The sequence below is a fragment of the Cherax quadricarinatus genome, chromosome 28 (assembly GCF_038502225.1).
Source record: "Cherax quadricarinatus isolate ZL_2023a chromosome 28, ASM3850222v1, whole genome shotgun sequence".
NCBI lineage: Eukaryota > Metazoa > Arthropoda > Malacostraca > Decapoda > Parastacidae > Cherax > Cherax quadricarinatus.
This window is the reverse complement of record NC_091319.1, coordinates 5586860-5607549: the sequence shown is the minus strand read 5'-3', so window position 1 is coordinate 5607549 and position 20690 is coordinate 5586860. Positions and strand designations below refer to the sequence as shown.

Below are 20690 nucleotides of genomic sequence, written 5' to 3'. Positions count from 1 at the left end.
ACATATCTATACTATGATGACCAGTGAAGAAAGTAAGTTAAACTACTACTGTACTACAATACATTATAGTAGGGCCCTGACTTATAGTGTTTTGCATGACATTGGCTTTGGAACCACTTAATTACTTAAGAAAAAGTGCCTCACAATTCTAGCAGCGGAATGACTACATTTACCAATCTTCCTAAGGTTGAATTATAAATTTTTTCTCGATTAGTCTTTAACCAAATTCATTCATACTTTGTGCACCACATCTTCATTTTATGCATATTTGGAGAGCTCAGGTTTGTTTGCTAGAGATTAACTGTATACTGTAGACTTAGTAATTATGTTTGGTGGTAGCCACCACTGCTGTTGACGTACACTAAATATGTCAGTGGGTGAGGTGTGGGGGACTAATAGCTCCACTCAGGAAAACAAAACCCTCCCTCACACCCTCCCTCACACAGTTACCTTAATGACCACCCTCCTTCAGAAACTATATATCCACATATGTTAACCATCACCATAACATTTGAGGAAGTAATAAGTACAATATGTAAATAATCTTGAATTAGATAAAACATAACATAACAACAACATAACAGGGTCGGAATGAGAAAGAGTGGGAGGCAGTCCAGCTGTGCTCATGCCTGTACATCTGTCACATATCACTACACTCAACAATAGCATTGAGGAAGTGGAGTAGTGTATTATGTATTGTAGCTCTGTTCTGCTTAATCAGCATGTATACATAAAGTTTAGTATTACTTGTAAGTGAAAAGTGACAGTACTGAATGTACAATGCTAAATAAAAAATTCTGTGGAAAATAAATTAACTGACTAATTCTAGGATAATATGACTTGGGAATGCATTATTCCATTAAAACTTGGGTTTCTGTGGAAAATTAGGTTAAGAGTACTGAACAGTGGACTTAGGATGAATTTTCAGCAATGCATGAACATCATAAGCTGGGTTCCTACTCTAGTTACAGGATATCTCATTAATTGATGTAATATTTTGTCAGGGCCCAGTTGCTGGATATTGCTGCAGCTGCCCAAATAGAACCAGCACACAAAGCAGCCATGTCTGTGCTCAGATTTAATGGTCTAGCTGATCTACCTGAACGATACTTGCTGAGTCTTTCTTTGTCAACTCATCCGTCAGAATTCATCATTCAAGGTGAATTCAAAATTATGAAATATTGTATTGATAAATTTTAGATAATTTTATAATGCTTGTTATATTTACTGAAGATAAGTCTTACATAACGTCTTACATAAATCTTACTGATGGGATCATGACAGAAATGTTAAAAGCAGGGGGAGATATAGTGTTGGAGTGTTTTTTTTTTTTTTTTTTTTTCAACAAGTCATCCGTCTACCACCTAGGCAGGGTGACCCAAAAAGAAAGAAAATCCCCAAAAAGAAAATACTTTCATCATCATTCAACACTTTCACCTCACTCACACATAATCACTGTTTTCGCAGAGGTGCTCAAAACACAACAGCTTAGAAGCATATACATATAAAGATACACAACATATCCCTCCAAACCGTCAGTATCCCGAAACCCCTCCTTTAGAGTGCAGGCATTGTACTTCCCATTTCCAGGACTCAAGTCTAGCTATATAAAAATAACCAGTTTCCTTGAAACCCTTTGCTAAATATTACCCTGCTCACACTCCAACAGATCGTCAGGCCCCAAATACCATTCGTCTCCATTCACTCCTATCGAACACGCTCACGCACGCCTGCTGGAAGTCCAAGCCCCTCGCCCACAAAACCTCCCTTACCCCTTCCTTCCAACCTTTTCGAGGACGACCCCTACCCCGCCTTCCTTCCCCTACAGATTTAAATGCTCTCCATGTCATTCTACTTTGATCCATTCTCTCTAAATGACCAAACCACCTCAACAACCCCTCTTCAGCCCTCTGAATAATACTTTTATTAACTCCATACCTTCTCCTAATTTCCACACTCCGAATTTTCTGCATAATATTTACACCACACATTGCCCTTAGACAGGACATCTCCACTGCCTCCAACCGCCTCCTTGCTGCTGCATTCACAACCCAAGCTTCACACCCATATAAGAGTGTGGTACTATTATACTTTCATACATTCCCTTCTTTGCCTCCATAGATAATGTTTTTTGTCTCCACATATACCTCAATGCACCACTCACCTTTTTTCCCTCATCAATTCTATGATTAACCTCATCCTTCATAAATCCATCCACCGACACGTCAACTCCCAAGTATCTGAAAACATTCACTTCTTCCATACTCCTCCTCCCCAATTTGATATCCAATTTTTCTTTATCTAATCATTTGATACCCTCATCACCTTACTCTTTTCTATGTTCACTTTCAACTTTCTACCTTTACACACACTCTCAAACTCATCCACTAACCTTTGCAGTTTTTCTTTAGAATCTCCCATAAGCACAGTATCATCAGCAAAAAGTAACTGTGTCAATTCCCATTTTGTATTTGATTCCTCATAATTTAATCCCACCCCTCTCCCGAACACCCTAGCATTTACTTCTTTTACAACCCCATCTATAAATATATTAAACAACCATGGTGACATTACACATCCCTGTCTAAGACCTACTTTTACCAGGAAGTAGTCTCCCTCTCTTCTACACACCCTAACCTGAGCCTCACTATCCTCATAAAAACTCTTTACAGCATTTAGTAACTTACCACCTATTCCATATACTTGCAACATCTGCCACATTGTTTCCCTATCCACTCTATCATATTTGTTTTTTTTTTCTTTCTTTTTCTCAACAAGTCAGCCGTCTCCCACCGAGGCAGGGTGACCCAAAAAGAAAGAAAATCCCCAAAAAGAAAATACTTTCATCATCATTCAACACTTTCACCTCACTCACACATAATCACTGTTTTTGCAGAGGTGCTCAGAACACAACAGTTTAGAAGCATATACAGTGGTCCCTCGTTTTTCGTAATTAATCCGTTCCTGGAGCCGTTACTTTAAATGAAATTTACGTTTTACGAATCAATTTTCCCCATAAGAAATAATGTAAATACAATTAATCCGTTCCTGACACCCAGAAGTATTAAAACAAAAAAAATTTTAACATGAAATATACATGTAGTACATAAACAATACAATGGGAAATGATGAATGAAACATTAACAGCATAACACTTACCTTTATTGGAGATTCTTCTTAGTGTATGGGAGACTGGAGGAGGAGGAGAGAGTGGATTGTTTATAGTTTGGAAGGGGAATCCCCTTCCATCAACACCTCAGGTACCATTTGCTTTTCTGGGGTTGCTTCTCTTCTCTGTTTCTTAATGCCACTAGGACCACCTTGAGAGTCACTGGAGTCCTGTCTCACAAAATAACTGTGGAGAGAGCTCTGTTTCTGGCATCTCTTTAACACTTCCCTAAAATGGCCCAAGACTTTGTCACTGTACATGTTGCTAACCTGGCTTGCAACAACCTTGTTAGGGTGATGTTTCTCCATAAAGCTTTCCATCTTACCCCACATAGTAAAAATCTCTTTAATTTCTGAAGAAGGCACCTTCTTCCATCTCTCTTCCTCCTCCTCTGCAGCAAGATTCTGAGCTGCGATGTGTTGCTCTTCCTGCTGAAGCTCTTGCAGCTCCTCAGTGGTGAGCTCGTCATTGTGGTCTTCCACCAATTCTTCCACATCCTCCAAACTCACATCCAACCCCATGGAACTCCCCAGTGCCACAATTGATTTTACAACAGACATAGGCTCATTAGGGTCAGTCCCAAATCCTTCAAAATCCCTCTTGTCGACACAGTCTGGCCACAATTTTCTCCAGGCAGAGTTCAAAGTCCTGGTAGTCACTCCCTCCCAAGCCATACCTATAAGGGTTATGCAGTGGAGGATGCTGAAGTGTTCTCTCCAAAATTCCCTTAGGGTCAAGTGAGTGTCTGTGGTCACAGTCAAGCACCTGTGAAACATTGCTTTTGTGTAGAGTTTTTTAAAGTTTGCAATAACCTGCTGGTTCATGGGTTGGAGGAGAGGAGTGGTATTCGGGGGCAAGAACTTTGCTGTGATGAACCCAAACTCCTCGAAAATTAGGTCATCCAAGTTTGGAGGATGAGCAGGTGCATTGTCCATTACTGGCACGCACTTGAGATCCAATTTCTTTTCCAGGAGATACTCCTTCACACTAGGGCCAAACACTTCATTGAACCACTCGACGAAAATTTCCCTCGTGACCCATGCCTTACTATTAGATTTCCAAAACACACACAATTTACTCTTCATAACATTGTCGAAGGTCGAAGAGGTATGGGGTAGGTTTAAAAATGTAGTGTTAGAGTGTTCAGCAGAAGTTTGTGGTTACAGGAAAGTGGGTGCGGGAGGGAAGAGGAGCGATTGGTGGAATGATGATGTAAAAGAGAGTAGTAAGGGAGAAAAAGTTAGCATATGAGAAGTTTTTACAAAGTAGAAGTGATGCAAGGAGGGAAGAGTATGTGGAGAAAAAGAGAGAGGTTAAGAGAGTGGTGAAGCAATGTAAAAAGAGAGCAAATGAGAGAGTGGGTGAGATGTTATCAACAAATTTTGTTGAAAATAAGAAAAAGTTTTGGAGTGAGATTAACAAGTTAAGAAAGCCTAGAGAACAAATGGATTTGTCAGTTAAAAATAGGAGAGGAGAGTTATTAAATGGAGAGTTAGAGGTATTGGGAAGATGGAGGGAATATTTTGAGGAATTGTTAAATGTTGATGAAGATAGGGAAGCTGTGATTTCGTGTATAGGGCAAGGAGGAATAACATCTTGTAGGAGTGAGGAAGAGCCAGTTGTGAGTGTGGGGGAAGTTCGTGAGTCAGTAGGTAAAATGAAAGGGGGTAAGGCAGCCGGGATTGATGGGATAAAGATAGAAATGTTAAAAGCAGGTGGGGATATAGTTTTGGAGTGGTTGGTGCAATTATTTAATAAATGTATGGAAGAGGGTAAGGTACCTAGGGATTGGCAGAGAGCATGCATAGTTCCTTTGTATAAAGGCAAAGGGGACAAAAGAGAGTGCAAAAATTATAGGGTGAAGCTTGGGTGGTAAATGCAGCAGCGAGGAGACGGTTGGAGGCAGTGGAGATGTCCTGTCTAAGGTCAATGTGTGGTGTAAATATTATGCAGAAAATTCGGAGTGTGGAAATTAGGAGAAGGTGTGGAGTTAATAAAAGCATTAGTCAGAGGGCAGAAGAGGGGTTGTTGAGGTGGTTTGGTCATTTAGAGAGAATGGATCAAAGTAGAATGACATGGAAAGCATATAAATCTATAGGGGAAGGAAGGAGGGGTAGGGGTCGTCCTCGAAAGGGTTGGAAAGAGGGGGTAAAGGAGGTTTTGTGGGCTAGGGGCTTGGATTTCCAGCAAGCGTGCATGAGCGTGTTAGATAGGAGTGAATGGAGGCGAATGATACTTGGGACCTGACGATCTGTTGGAGTGTGAGCAGGGTAATATTTAGTGAAGGGATTCAGGGAAACCGGTTATGTTCATGGGAAATGGGAAGTACAATTCCTGCACTTTAAAGGAGGGGTTTGGGATATTGGCAGTTTGGAGGGATATGTTGTGTATCTTTATACGTATATGCTTCTAAGCTGTTGTATTCTGAGCACCTCTGCAAAAGCAGTGATAACGTGTGAGTGTGGTGAAAGTGTTGAATGATGATGAAAGTATTTTCTTTTTGGGGATTTTCTTTCTTTTTTGGGTCACCCTGCCTCGGTGGGAGACGGCCGACTTTTTAAAAAAAAAAAAAAAAAAAAAAAAAAAAGTCTGTTGAGTATACCTGGTAAAGTGTATGGTAGAGTTATTATTGAAAGAATTAAGAGTAAGACGGAGAATAGGATAACAGATGAACAAGGAGGCTTTAGGAAAGGTAGGGGGTGTGTGGACCAGGTGTTTACAGTGAAACATATAAGTGAACAGTACTTAGATAAGGCTAAAGAGGTCTTTGTGGCATTTATGGATTTGTAAAAGGCGTATGACAGGGTGGATAGGGGGGCAATGTGGCAGATGTTGCAGGTGTATGGTTTAGGAGGTAAGTTACTGAAAGCAATGAAGAGTTTTTACGAGGATAGTGAGGCTCAAGTTAGAGTATGTAGGAAAGAGGGAAATTATTTCCCAGTAAAAGTAGGCCTTAGACAAGGATGTGTGATGTCACCGTGGTTGTTTAACATATTTATAGATGGGGTTGTAAGAGAAGTAAATGCGAGGGTCTTGGCAAGAGGCGTGGAGTTAAAAGATAAAGAATCACACATAAAGTGGGAGTTGTCACAGTTGCTCTTTGCTGATGACACTGTGCTCTTGGGAGATTCTGAAGAGAAGTTGCAGAGATTGGTGGATGAATTTGGTAGGGTGTGCAAAAGAAGAAAATTAAAAGTGAATACAGGAAAGAGTAAGGTAATGAGGATAACAAAAAGATTAGGTGATGAAAGATTGGATATCAGATTGGAGGGAGAGAGTATGGAGGAGGTGAATGTATTCAGATATTTGGGAGTGGATGGGTCTATGAAAGATGAGGTGAATCATAAAATTGATGAGGGGAAAAGGGTGAGTGGTGCACTTAGGAGTCTGTGGAGGCAAAGAACTTTGTCCTTGGAGGCAAAGAGGGGAATGTATGAGAGTATAGTTTTACCAACGCTCTTATATGGGTGTGAAGCATGGGTGATGAATGTTGCAGCAAGGAGAAGGCTGGAGGCAGTGGAGATGTCATGTCTGAGGGCAATGTGTGGTTTGAATATAATGCAGAGAATTCGTAGTTTGGAAGTTAGGAGGAGGTGCGGGATTACCAAAACTGTTGTCCAGAGGGCTGAGGAAGGGTTGTTGAGGTGGTTCAGACATGTAGAGAGAATGGAGCGAAACAGAGTGACTTCAAGAGTGTATCAGTCTGTAGTGGAAGGAAGGCGGGGTAGGGGTTGGCCTAGGAAAGGTTGGAGGGAGGGGGTAAAGGAGGTTTTGTGTGCGAGGGGCTTGGACTTCCAGCAGGCATGCGTGAGCGTATTTGATAGGAGTGAATGGAGACAAATGGTTTTTAATACTTGATGTGCTGTTGGAGTGTGAGCAAAGTAACATTTATGAAGGGGTTCAGGGAAATTGGCAGGCCGGACTTGAGTCCTGGAGATGGGAAGTACAGTGCCTGCACTCTGAAGGAGGGGTGTTAATGTTGCAGTTTAAAAACTGTAGTGTAAAGCACCCTTCTGGCAAGACAGTGATGGAGTGAATGATGGTGAAAGTTTTTCTTTTTCGGGCCACCCTGCCTTGGTGGGAATCGGCCAGTGTGATAATAAAAAAAAAAATAAAAATAGAGAGCAGGATTGCAGATGAGCAAGGAGGCTTTAGAATAGGTAGGGGATGTGTAAATAAGGTGTTTACATTGAAGCATATATGTGAAAAGTATTTGGATAAAGGTAGGGAAGTTTTTGTTGCATTTATGGATTTAGAAAATGCAATTGATAGAGTGGACAGGGGAGCAATGTGGTGGATGTTGCAAGTGTATGGAGTAAGTAGTAAGTTACTAAATGCTGTAAAGAGTTTTTATGAGGATAGTGAGGCTTAGGTTAGGGTGTGTAGGAGAGAGGGAGATTACTTCCCAGTAAAAGTAGTCTTAGACAGGGATGTGTAATGTCACCATGGTTGTTTAACATACAGTGGACCCTCAGCTACGATGGCATCAGCTAAAGTTAAATCCAGCTAACGATACATTTTAATGCAAAAATTTTGCCTCGGCTAACACTAAAAAACTCGCCCAACACTATTCGTTCGAGATGAGCACGCCTCAGTTGTCCCATGGGTGCCAGTGTTTACAAGCCAGCCAGTGTGGTCGCATCCATGCATACAATCGGAACATTTCACATAATCACAGCGTTTTTAGTGATTGTACCTGCAAAATAAGCCACCATGGGCCCCAAGAAAGCTTCTAGTGCCAACCCTGTGATAAAAAGGGTGAGAATTAGTATGGAAATTAAGAAAGATTTTGAAGGGTTTGGGGCTAACCCTGAGATGCCTATGCCAGTTGTGGAATCCATTGTGCCTACTTCAAAGATTAAGGAAATGTGTGCAAAGTGAGTTGAACTGCAAACCTTTATAGATGAAAATCATTCTAACACAGCTATTGCAAGCCATGCTGGTGACTATTACAATGACAATGTTGTGGCCCATTTTAGGCTAATCTTAAAGGAACGGGAGGTACAGACCTCAATAGACAGATTTGTTGTGCGACAGAGGTCCAGTGACTCTCAAGCTGGTCCTAGTGGCATTAAAAGAAGAAGGGAAGTAACCCCGGAAAAGGACTTTATACCTCAAGTCCTAATGGAAGGGAATTCCCCTTCTAAACATTAACAACTTCCACACTCTCCCCTCCTCCCATCACATCAATCATCACCAGATCTTCAATAACGGTAAGTGTCAGTTTGTGTGTATTAAAATGAATATTTCATGTGGTAAAAATTTTTTTTTTCATACTTTGGGGGTGTCTTGCACGGATTAATTTGATTTCCATTATTTCTTATGGGAAAAATTAATTCAGCTTATGATGAGGTTTCAGGAACGGATTAATATCGTTAGCTGAGGGTCCACTGTATTAATAGATGGGGTTGTAAAGGAAGTAAATGCTAGGGTGTTGTGAAAAGGGATGGGATTAAATTATGGGGAATCAAATAAAAAATGAGAGTTGACATAGTTACTTTTTGCTAATGATACTGAGCTTCTGGGGGATTCTAAAGAAAAGTTGCAAAGGTTAGTGGACTAATTTGGGAGGGTGTGTAAAGGTAAAAAGTTGAAAGTGAACATAGATAGGAGTAGGGTGGTGAGGGTATCAAACGGTTTAGATAAAGAAAGGTTGGATATCACATTGGAGGGAGGGAGTATGGAAGAAGCAAATGTTTTCAGATATATTTGGGAGTTGACTTGTCAGTGGATGGGTTTACGAATAATGAGGTTAACCATAAAATTGGTGAAAGAAAAAAGTGAGTGGTGTGTTGAGGTATCTGTGGAGACAAAGAACGTTATCCATGGAGGCAGGGAAGGGAATGTACGTGAGTGTAGTGGTACCAACACTCTTGTGTGGGTGTGAAACATGGGTTGTGAATGCTTCAGCAAGGAGGTGCCTGGAGGCAGTGGAGATGTCCTGTCTAAGGGCAATGTGTGTGGTGTAAATATTATGCAGAGAATTCATAGTGTGGAAATTAAGATGAAGTGTGGAGTTACTAAAAGTATTAGTCAGAGGGCTGAAGAGGGGCTGTTGAGGTGGTTTGGTCATTTAAAGAGACTGGAACAAAGTAGAATGACTTGGAGAGCGTATAAATCTGTAGGGAAAGGAAGGCAGCGTAGGGGTCATCCCCAAAAAGGTTGGAGGGAGGGGGTAAAGGAGGTTTTGTGGGCGAGGGACTTGGACTTCCAGCAAGCGTGCATGAGCGTGTTAAATAGGATTGAATGGAGATGAATGGTTTTTGGGACCTGACGACCTGTTGGAGTGTAAGTAGGGTAATATTCTGTGAAGGGATTCAGGGAAACCGGTTAGTCAGACTTGAGTCCTGGAAATGGGAAGTACAATGCCTGCACTTTAAAGACAGTGATTGTGTTGGTTTTTCTTTCTTTTTTGGGTCTTTCTTTTTTTGTTCATCCGGCCTTGGTGGGAAACAGCCGACGTATTTAAAAAAAAAAAAGTCTTACAGGCTTAAATGTAGTTGAAAATAAGAGGCTAGTACAGTACATATAATTAGAAATATACACAGAATAGAAAAAATATGTTCATAAAACTGAGACCTTGATTTGATGGACTAATAGGGAAAAGAGAGGGTGTCTGGTAATGTCAGGTGTTAAATCTGAATGATGAGATTGTTTCTCCATGGTCATAGCAACAATGGACATTCTGGATTTCATGAACTTCGTCTGCTGAATCCAAAATTAACTTCCCAAGTACACCATAACAGTAATTGACAATTCTGGAAATAGCAAACTTTGTTAAATCCTATAATTTACAAAATGAACTGTAACAATACCAGATATGTAGTTCTGGATGTTGGACTTTATCTAGTGCTTCCAGATTTGTTTGGACAGTGAATTTTGTCTGTTAATAAAACATCTGTTATATTAAAGTCCATTAAATCAAGCTTTTGCTGTTTGTTGCTTGGTTTATAAATAATACTTGTGTATATTCGGGATAGCTTGTTCTTCACATAAGAATATGTCGTTTTACAAAATATCTTTTCTTCATTTTAATTTTTATATATTGTACAGACATAATGAAGCTTGTTAAAAAGGGCCACAACAATGACAAGTTGTATGAGACTCTGGTACTTACTGTAGCTTCACTGACTCATACCTTCTCCAGGACACCCAACAACATGAAGCAGCCGGTGAGCTCAGGAAATGTCTCATTTGTTAGCAGAAAATAAATGTTCATACCCTTAATTTATGTTACCTCTATATATAAAATTTTAAAAATTTTGCTAAAGTATGTAAGTTTGAAGGCTTCTTTCTTGGCATAAATGTTGACAGTTAGGCTTTAGATTGTTTCAGAGGTGAGGAACTTTCTTGTTGAGAAGTTAAGAAGCTGTGATGATGAACTCTGTCAACTAATGTATATACGTGGGTTGAAAAATTTACGAATGGCAGACACAGTGAATGTGTTACTTGAATTTGCTGAAGGGGAGGCTCGTAAACCTGCCATTTATGCTACACGTGCCCTTCAAACCATGCCTGATAGCTATATAACCAAAGAGGTAATATATGTAAACCAAATACCTTTACATACATCAATTAATATTCTTCATTCAGAGATAATCATACAAGTTTTTTGTTTTATATTACTTGATTTTTTTAATTTAGATTTTTACAACATTAATTTTATATTTAAATTTGTCATTATCGTTTTCTTACGATTAGTCTCTTGGTATGCTGTATTATTTTCACAAGTCACATAAGTACTCTACATAAGTATTGTCCACCAGAGACATTTTAGGATAAGTCATATTCTTCTCCAGCCATGAATATTTAGTTACCAACTACAGTATCCCTACCCAAGCTGGAAATGTTGTCTTGGATTATTTAAGACTATTCTACCATGTCCTCATATTTGCTGTATATTGATTGTTGGTTTTGAAGTAGAATAGTTAAGGTTCATAATCCTATAAGCTACATCTTCCTTAGGTTTGTGTAACAATGGAAAGAATTTTCTTGGAGCTGCGCTCTAAACATGATTCAAGTGTCAGAGCCATGGCAGTAGATATTCTTCTTCGCCATAATCCCAGCGAGGACCTTTTACGGGTGATACTCCAAATGATGGCCTTGCAAGATTCCAAAGAACTTAATACACTGCTTTTGGGTCGACTGTATGATTTATCTCAGAGCAGTAAATATTTACAACAGGTAATAACATCTAATTGAGATACATTTTTATTCCAAGTAGCAGCACACTGATAATGTATCCAATTTTGTGGCACCGCCACACTGTACTGTACAGTGCAAATATACCACTGTATATATATATATATATATATATATATATATATATATATATATATATATATATATATATATATATATATATATATATATATATATATATATATATATATATATATATATATATATATATATATATATATATATATATATATATAGGTTGGTAAGTCAGATGCAGTGTTGCCCACTATATGTGAATATTCATACTTATGTTTCTTTGCTTAGAGTGACTTTTGTTTGTTTCAGTACCAGTACAAAAAAAAAAAAAAAAGTGCAAAATCATTTCATTATTTTTTGTGAGAACTATCAGTTGTTGGCATTGTTTTCATGGTGACCTTCAAAATATTGAATAAGCTGTTCATAATAATAATAAGAGTTAGACCCTTAATCTTTAGTAATTGTAATATGTCAGTACAGTGGTACCTTGACTTACGAGTGCACCAACTTACGAGTTTTCCGAGTTACAAGCCATCACTCGGTCGATTTTTTGCTTTGAGTTGTGAGCCAAAATTCAAGTTACGAGTGAGCTCAGATACGCCGCCGCTAATTGGCGGCATATCTGAAGTCAAATCCAACTCTGTACCCAGAGGAATGCCAGGTACTTCATCTTATCCCACATGCTCTTCCAAGACATAACTGGAAGAATAATACTCCCACACTAATCCCAGATTGTAGCGGGGCACCTTGTCCTTTGTTTGGTTCTCGTATAAATCCGGGAAGAGGCATCCTCCATTTCAACACTCAGAGTTTTTCCAGAAACATTATTTAAAGTGAATGGCGTACTGATAGTGGTGGATGGAGTAGTGATGGTGGTGAGTGGAGTAGTGAGGGTGGTGGATGGAGTAGTGAGGGTGGTGGGTAGAGTAGATATGATGGTGGGTGTAGTAGAGATGGTGGTGGGTGGAGTAGTGAAGGTGGTGGCTAGAGTAGAGATAGTAGTGGGTGGAGTAGTGAGGGTGGTGGGTGTAGTAGAGATGGTGGTGGGTGAAGAAGTGAAGGTAGTGGGTGGAGTAAAGATGGTGGTGGGTAGAGTAGTGGGGGTGGTGGTTGGAGTAGTGATAATGGTGGATGGAGTAGAGATGGTGGTGGGTAGAATAGTGAAGGTGGTGGATGGAGTATACAATATTTTTTATTTATAAATATATTTTTCTTACTTAAAAACCCATAACAAAAACATTGGGGTGGTTTTTTGGGGGACTGAAACAGATTAATGGCATTTCAATTAATTTCATCGAGGGAAAACTGATTTCATATATGAGCAAATTGAGTTACGAGCTCGGTGAAAGAACGAATTAAACTCATAAGTCAAGGTACCACTGTATACAGTACACAGTTTTCATTGATATCTTTGAAAGACTACAGGAAATTTTGTGTATTATACTGCACTGTATAGATATCTAGACTAAGACTTGATTTGTTTAGATTGTTATGAATTTAACTAGTATATCTTTAGATAATTTGCATTATTATTTAAATACACATGGTTTGCTCAAGACTTACCTATTAAATTCAAATTGCAGATGTTAAATAAACTCTTGAAAGATCCGCAATACAATAATTACCACATATTGGGCCAAAATGGAGTCTCTTCAGCATTCTCACGTATGCTTTATGAAGATAAAAGTGCCAATTCTTCCTTCAGTAACATGCTGGAAATTCAAGGGGGTCTTCTAAAACGATCTACAGTTGACGTTTTTGTGGAAAGCCATGATGCTCAAATGAGACTTCTCTCGGTAAGTTGATATACTCTTAGAGGTTTCTTTTGTTGCAATCTGTCATTTCTATTGCTAATTATTTTACAAGTGGTATGCAATACTGAATCCTGCAGAGCACACAAAATGTTTTGTCAGTATACAGGAGGGCCCCACTTTATGGCACTTCGCTTTACGGTGATTCACTAATACGGACATTTCAAATTATAACAAAAAGTTTGTTTATATGGCTCCCTAATTTGCTGTTATGACATCTGCGTGCCACTCTGTTTGTTTAGATACTCTGTATCTAAACAGTTATGTCTGGAAACTTTCCAAAATTTCAAGCGTTATAAAGTGGATGAGTTTGAGAATGTGTGTAAAGGTAGAAAGTTGAAAGTGAACATAGAAAAGAGTAAGGTGATGAGGGTGTCAAATGATTTAGATAAAGAAAAATTGGATATCAAATTGGGGAGGAGGAGTATGGAAGAAGTGAATGTTTTCAGATACTTAGGAGTTGACGTGTCGGCGGATGGATTTATGAAGGATGAGGTTAATCATAGAATTGATGAGGGAAAAAAGGTGAGTGGTGCGTTGAGGTATATGTGGAGTCAAAAAACGTTATCTATGGAGGCAAAGAAGGGAATGTATGAAAGTATAGTAGTACCAACACTCTTATATGGGTGTGAAGCTTGGGTGGTAAATGCAGCAGCGAGGAGACGGTTGGAGGCAGTGGAGATGTCCTGTCTAAGGGCAATGTATGGTGTAAATATTATGCAGAAAATTCGGAGTGTGGAAATTAGGAGAAGGTGTGGAGTTAATAAAAGCATTAGTCAGAGGGCAGAAGAGGGGTTGTTGAGGTGGTTTGGTCATTTAGAGAGAATGGATCAAAGTAGAATGACATGGAAAGCATATAAATCTATAGGGGAAGGAAAGAGGGGTAGGGGTCGTCCTCGAAAGGGTTGGAAAGAGGGGGTAAAGGAGGTTTTGTGGGTGAGGGGCTTGGACTTCCAGCAAGCGTGCATGAGCGTGTTAGATAGGAGTGAATGGAGACAAATGATACTTGGGACCTGACGATCTGTTGGAGTGTGAGCAGGGTAATATTTAGTGAAGGGATTCAGGGAAACCGGTTATTTTCATATAGTCGGACTTGAGTCCTGGAAATGGGAAGTACAATGCCTGCACTTTAAAGGAGGGGTTTGGGATATTGGCAGTTTGGAGGGATATGTTGTGTATCTCTATACGTATATGCTTCTAAGCTGTTGTATTCTGAGCACCTCTGCAAAAGCAGTGATAATGTGTGAGTGTGGTGAAAGTGTTGAATGATGATGAAAGTATTTTCTTTTTGGGGATTTTCTTTCTTTTTTTGGGGTCACCCTGCCTCGGTGGGAGACGACCGACTTGTTGAAAAAAAAAAAAAAAAAAAATTCAACATGCTGGCTATCTCCCACCAAAGCAGGGTGACCCAAAAAAGAAAGAAACACTATTACCATCACTCACACATAATCACTGTCTTTGCAGAGGTGTGTAGATATGATAATGCAGATGTCACTCCAAATGGCAAATATCCCAAACCCTTTCTTTAAAGTGCAGGCATTGTACTTCCCACTTCTAGGATCCCTTCATGAAATACTAACTTGCTCACACTCCAACAGCTCAAGTTCCAGAAACCATTCATCTCCACTCACTCCTCTCTAACATAATTGTACTTATATGTACCCATACCTAAGCAAACTTGCTGTGTTGGAGTGCAGGTACACACTAAAATTACTAAGAGTGTCTCACTAGTGTTGAAGATGCAATAAGCATAATAATAATAATAATCACTCATAGCATCATACGCTCTAAAAATGGTGTGTTGCATGAGAATGGGAATGTTATTTATTCTACTGCACCAAAGTGACAACAACTTGTACACTATGTAAGGTGTTTGTATTGTAGGGAAAAAGCTTCACAAACGCATGCATAATGCAGAATCATTGCATATGAACAGCCAGTGGACAGGTATGAATACACATTTGTCTGACCGCCCACCACCCATTCACTCTCAGTCTGTTTACATTCTCCGTGTCTCTCTTGTTAACTCATTCTCTTTCATTTACGACGGCATCTAAGGGTAGTTGTGATAAAAAGAGGAGTTGTAAGCCAAGTTGTAAATATCGAGTTAGGAATGATTGAACTCAGTGAACAAGGTATGTCAGTGGCAATAAGCATAATAATAATAATTATTGCTCTAGTGCTCTGTAAATAGAAAAACCTAACTAACTTTTTCATTTTCATGTTTTCACAACCTGTTTACATTCATTTATTTAAACACAATCTTTCTCTTGGTGGCTGCCATCATTTACATATTTAATTATCCCTTTCTTGTAATTTGTCCTTAACTTTTAAACTGTTAAATTTATCACCCCTTTCTTTTTTTACTTTTTGTAATTCTTTTTACAAGCTTTGTTAAGCATTTTGTGTGTCATAGGTAACTAAAATGTGCATCATAAGCATTTTGTGTGTCATAAGAGGCAACTAAAATGCTGGGAGCAAGGGTCTAGTAACCCCATCTGTTGTATAAATTACCAAATTTACAAAAAACTTTTGTTTTTCTTTTTAGGTCACTCTGCCTCTGTGGGATACAGCCAGTTTGCTGAAAAAAATAAAGTAAACAATTTTCCCAAGAGAACTGTGAAAACTCCTATTTTGTATCAGCGTGTACCTATATATATATATGTGTATATTGCATAGGCATTTCCACAAACCATTCAATCTATGACTGCTAAAATATTAAAATTAATTATTAATTTGCATTCTTTTGCAATTATGTATGTATTTTATTACAGATGATATGCAGTGATGGCCACTTGATTACATTGGAAGTCATTGTTAGTTCCTTTTGTTTAGATTACTTTTCAATTATATTCATGTATTAGGATTTATCTGTTAACTCATTCTTATATTTCAGTTATATCTCACTTTGCACATCATCAAAGATATAGAGAGATATCGAGCATTGTAAACCAGATTTTCTCCTGGTCATCTTAGTGATTCTGATGAGTTAGATCCTGTTTTTAATTGTTTGTTAATTTTAAATAACTGTCACATTCTAAATGCATATTGTACATGATATTGTCATGAAATTTATTAATAGCTTCAATCATTTTGTATCCAATAGTTTGGTATCTTTGCTGGTGGTCTTTCTGTGTTTAGTGGTGAAGATGCGATCGATGATGGGGAAGATGCTAATGCTGGTATCGAGATCACACTCATGGATACCCAGCTGCGTCCCTTTGTATTTTTCTCTGGTCAGGGTGAATTAATGGGGCATGTGTGGTCTGGTACAGGTTCAGAAAGGACAACTGCTCTTCAGGTAAATGTGCTGAGAACATCCTGTTAAAATTTAAGTGCATGTTTTCTAAATAAAGTTGCATTACGAATTTTAGGAAAGAGGGATTAATGAAAGGATCATTTATAATTATTATTGATTTAGTATATTAAAAATTAAAATTATAAGAATATTTGAATGATTTTTGCCTTGTAAGACTTATGTAAATGACATTTTTCCTTACAGGGGTCACTGTTACTTCAAGACCACTTGCAGGTTGTGCCATTACAGAATGGTTTAAATGCAGAGCTTCTTCTCAATGGTGCCATTTCATATGATTTTGCAGGGGAAATCCAGATTTCGCTATGGAACCGAAATGCTCATAGCTTAGTGGAAGTTGGGTAAGTTTGCTTTTCTCTTTATTTAGGAGAAGTTTCTGTGCAAGTTATGTGTAAGTTATCATTATAGCTTCTAAGATAGTTAAAGGACAAGAGAATCAAAGAATTGCTTGATGCTGTAATCATTTAAAATGTCTAGTAAACCATTTTACCCTAATTCTTTTTTTCAGCACATTGACTGCATCCCACCGAGGCCGGGTGGCCCAAAAGCAAAAACGAAAGTTTCTCCTTTTACATTTAGTAATATATACAGGAGAAGGGGTTACTAGCCCCTTGCTCCCGGCATTTTAGTTGCCTCTTATGACACGCATGGCTTACGGAGGAAGAATTCTGTTCCACTTCCCCATGGAGATAAGTGGAAATAAACAAGAACAAGAGCTAGTAAGAAAAATAGAAGAAAACCCAGAAGTGTGTGTGTGTGTATATATATATATATATATATTTTTTTTTTTTTTTTTTTTATAGGTAGTAGGTTGGTAGACAGCAACCACCCAGGGAGGTACTACCGTCCTACCAAGTGAGTGTAAAACGAAGCCTGTGATTGTTTTACATGATGGTAGGATTGCTGATGTCTTTTGTCTGTCTCATAAATATGCAAGATTACAGGCATGTCTTGCTACTTCTACTTACACTTAGGTCACACTACACATACATGTACACATTTATTTATACACACTCATCTGAGTTTTCTTTGATTTTATCTTAATAGTTCTTGGTCTTATTAATTTTCCTTTTATATCCATGGGGAAGTGGAATAAGAATCTTTCCTCCGTAAGCCATGCGTGTTGTAAAAGTCAACTAAAATGCCGGGAACAATGGGCTAGTAACCCCTTTTCCTGTAAAGATTACTAAAAAGAATAAGAAGAAGAAAATTGTCAAAGTGGGAAGTCTGAATGTGCGTGGATGTTGTGCAGATGATAAGAAAGAGATGATTGTGGATGTTATGAATGAGAAAAAGCTGGATGTCCTGGCTTTAAGTGAAACAAAGCTGAAGGGGGTGGGAGAGTTTCAGTGGAGAGGAATAAATGGGATTAGGTCAGGGGTTTCAAATAGAGTTAGAGCTAAAGAAGGAGTAGCAATAATGTTGAAGGATAAGCTATGGCAGGAAAAGAGGGACTATAAATGTATTAATTCAAGGATTATGTGGAGCAAAATAAAGATTGGATGTGAAAAGTGGGTTATAATAAGCGTGTATGCACCTGGAGAAGAGAGAAGTGTAGAGGAGAGAGAGAGATTTTGGGAAATGTTGAGTGAATGCGTGGGGAGTTTTGAATCAAGTGTGAGAGTAATGGTGGTTGGGGATTTTAATGCTAAAGTGGGTAAAAATGTTATGGAGGGAGTAGTAGGTAAATTTGGGGTGCCAGGGGTAAATGTAAATGGGGAGCCTTTAATTGAGCTATGTGTAGAAAGAAATTTGGTAATAAGTAATACATATTTTATGAAAAAGAGGATAAATAAATATACAAGGTATGATGTAGCACGTAATGAAAGTAGTTTATTAGATTATGTATTGGTGGATAAAAGGTTGATGGGTAGGCTCCAGGATGTACATGTTTATAGAGGGGCAACTGATATATCGGATCATTATTTAGTTGTAGCTACAGTTAGAGTAAGAGGTAGATGGGAAAAGAGGAAGGTGGCAACAACAAGTAAGAGGGAGGTGAAAGTGTATAAACTAAGGGAGGAGGAAGTTCGGGTGAGATATAAGCGACTATTGGCAGAAAGGTGGGCTAGTGCAAAGATGAGTAGTGGGGGGGTTGAAGAGGGTTGGAATAGTTTTAAAAATGCAGTATTAGAATGTGGGGCAGAAGTTTGTGGTTATAGGAGGGTGGGGGCAGGAGGAAAGAGGAGTGATTGGTGGAATGATGAAGTAAAGGGTGTGATAAAAGAGAAAAAGGTAGCTTATGAGAGGTTTTTACAAAGCAGAAGTGTTATAAGAAGAGCAGAGTATATGGAGAGTAAAAGAAAGGTAAAGAGAGTGGTGAGAGAGTGCAAAAGGAGAGCAGATGATAGAGTGGGAGAGGCACTGTCAAGAAATTTTAATGAAAATAAGAAAAAATTTTGGAGCGAGTTAAACAAGTTAAGAAAGCCTAGGGAAAATATGGATTTGTCAGTTAAAAACAGAGTAGGGGAGTTAGTAGATGGGGAGATGGAGGTATTGGGTAGATGGCGAGAATATTTTGAGGAACTTTTAAATGTTAAGGAAGAAACAGAGGCAGTAATTTCATGCACTGGTCAGGGAGGTATACCATCTTTTAGGAGTGAAGAAGAGCAGAATGTAAGTGTGGGGGAGGTACGTGAGGCATTACGTAAAATGAAAGGGGGTAAAGCAGCTGGAACTGATGGGATCATGACAGAAATGTTAAAAGCAGGGGGGGATATAGTGTTGGAGTGGTTGGTACTTTTGTTTAATAAATGTATGAAAGAGGGGAAGGTACCTAGGGATTGGCAGAGAGCATGTATAGTCCCTTTATATAAAGGGAAAGGGGACAAAAGAGACTGTAAAAATTACAGAGGAATAAGCTTACTGAGTATACCAGGAAAAGTGTACGGTAGGGTTATAATTGAAAGAATTAGAGGTAAGACAGAATGTAGGATTGCGGATGAGCAAGGAGGTTTTAGAGTGGGTAGGGGATGTGTAGATCAGGTGTTTACATTGAAGCATATATGTGAACAGTATTTAGATAAAGATAGGGAGGTTTTTATTGCATTTATGGATTTAGAAAAGGCATATGATAGAGTGGATAGAGGAGCAATGTGGCAGATGTTGCAAGTATATGGAATAGGTGGTAAGTTATTAAATGCTGCAAAGAGTTTTTATGAGGATAGTGAGGCTCAGGTTAGGGTGTGTAGAAGAGAGGGAGACTACTTCCCGGTAAAAGTAGGTCTTAGACAGGGATGTGTAATGTCACCATGGTTGTTTAATATATTTATAGATGGGGTTGTAAAGGAAGTAAATGCTAGGGTGTTTGGGAGAGGGGTGGGATTAAATTATGGGGAATCAAATTCAAAATGGGAATTGACACAGTTACTTTTTGCTGATGATACTGTGCTTATGGGAGATTCTAAAGAAAAATTGCAAAGGTTAGTGGATGAGTTTGGGAATGTGTGTAAAGGTAGAAAGTTGAAAGTGAACATAGAAAAGAGTAAGGTGATGAGGGTGTCAAATGATTTAGATAAAGAAAAATTGGATATCAAATTGGGGAGGAGGAGTATGGAAGAAGTGAATGTTTTCAGATACTTGGGAGTTGACGTGTCGGCGGATGGATTTATGAAGGATGAGGTTAATCATAGAATTGATGAGGGGAAAAAAGGTGAGTGGTGCGTTGAGGTATATGTGGAGTCAAAAAACGTTATCTATGGAGGCAAAGAAGGGAATGTATGAAAGTATAGTAGTACCAACACTCTTATATGGGTGTGAAGCTTGGGTGGTAAATGCAGCAGCAAGGAGACGGTTGGAGGCAGCGGAGATGTCATGTCTAAGGGCAATGTGTGGTGTAAATATTATGCAAAAAATTCGGAGTGTGGAAATTAGGAGAAGGTGTGGAGTTAATAAAAGTATTAGTCAGAGGGCAGAAGAGGGGTTGTTGAGGTGGTTTGGTCATTTAGAGAGAATGGATCACAGTAGAATGACATGGAAAGCATATAAATCTATAGGGGAAGGAAGGCGGGGTAGGGGTCGTCCTCGAAAGGGTTGGAGAGAGGGGGTAAAGGAGGTTTTGTGGGTAAGGGGCTTGGATTTCCAGCAAGCGTGCGTGAGCGTGTTAGATAGGAGTGAATGGAGACGAATGGTACTTGGGACCTGACGATCTGTTGGAGTGTGAGCAGGGTAATATTTA

General features: G+C 38.9%; 1 protein-coding gene across 3 annotated transcripts in view; it reads left to right on the top strand.

Moving 5' to 3' along the window:
• Window positions 1-20690, top strand: part of Mtp (microsomal triacylglycerol transfer protein) — a 95703-nt gene that overhangs the window by 66539 nt on the left and 8474 nt on the right. For all 3 annotated transcript variants that reach the window (XM_070089345.1, XM_070089346.1, XM_070089344.1), the window contains 7 exons: window positions 1005-1159; window positions 10223-10341; window positions 10495-10707; window positions 11135-11353; window positions 12970-13182; window positions 16304-16498; window positions 16700-16854. In XM_070089345.1, coding sequence (XP_069945446.1) covers window positions 1005-1159; window positions 10223-10341; window positions 10495-10707; window positions 11135-11353; window positions 12970-13182; window positions 16304-16498; window positions 16700-16854 — 1269 coding nt within the window. The remainder of the gene's footprint in view (window positions 1-1004; window positions 1160-10222; window positions 10342-10494; window positions 10708-11134; window positions 11354-12969; window positions 13183-16303; window positions 16499-16699; window positions 16855-20690) is intronic.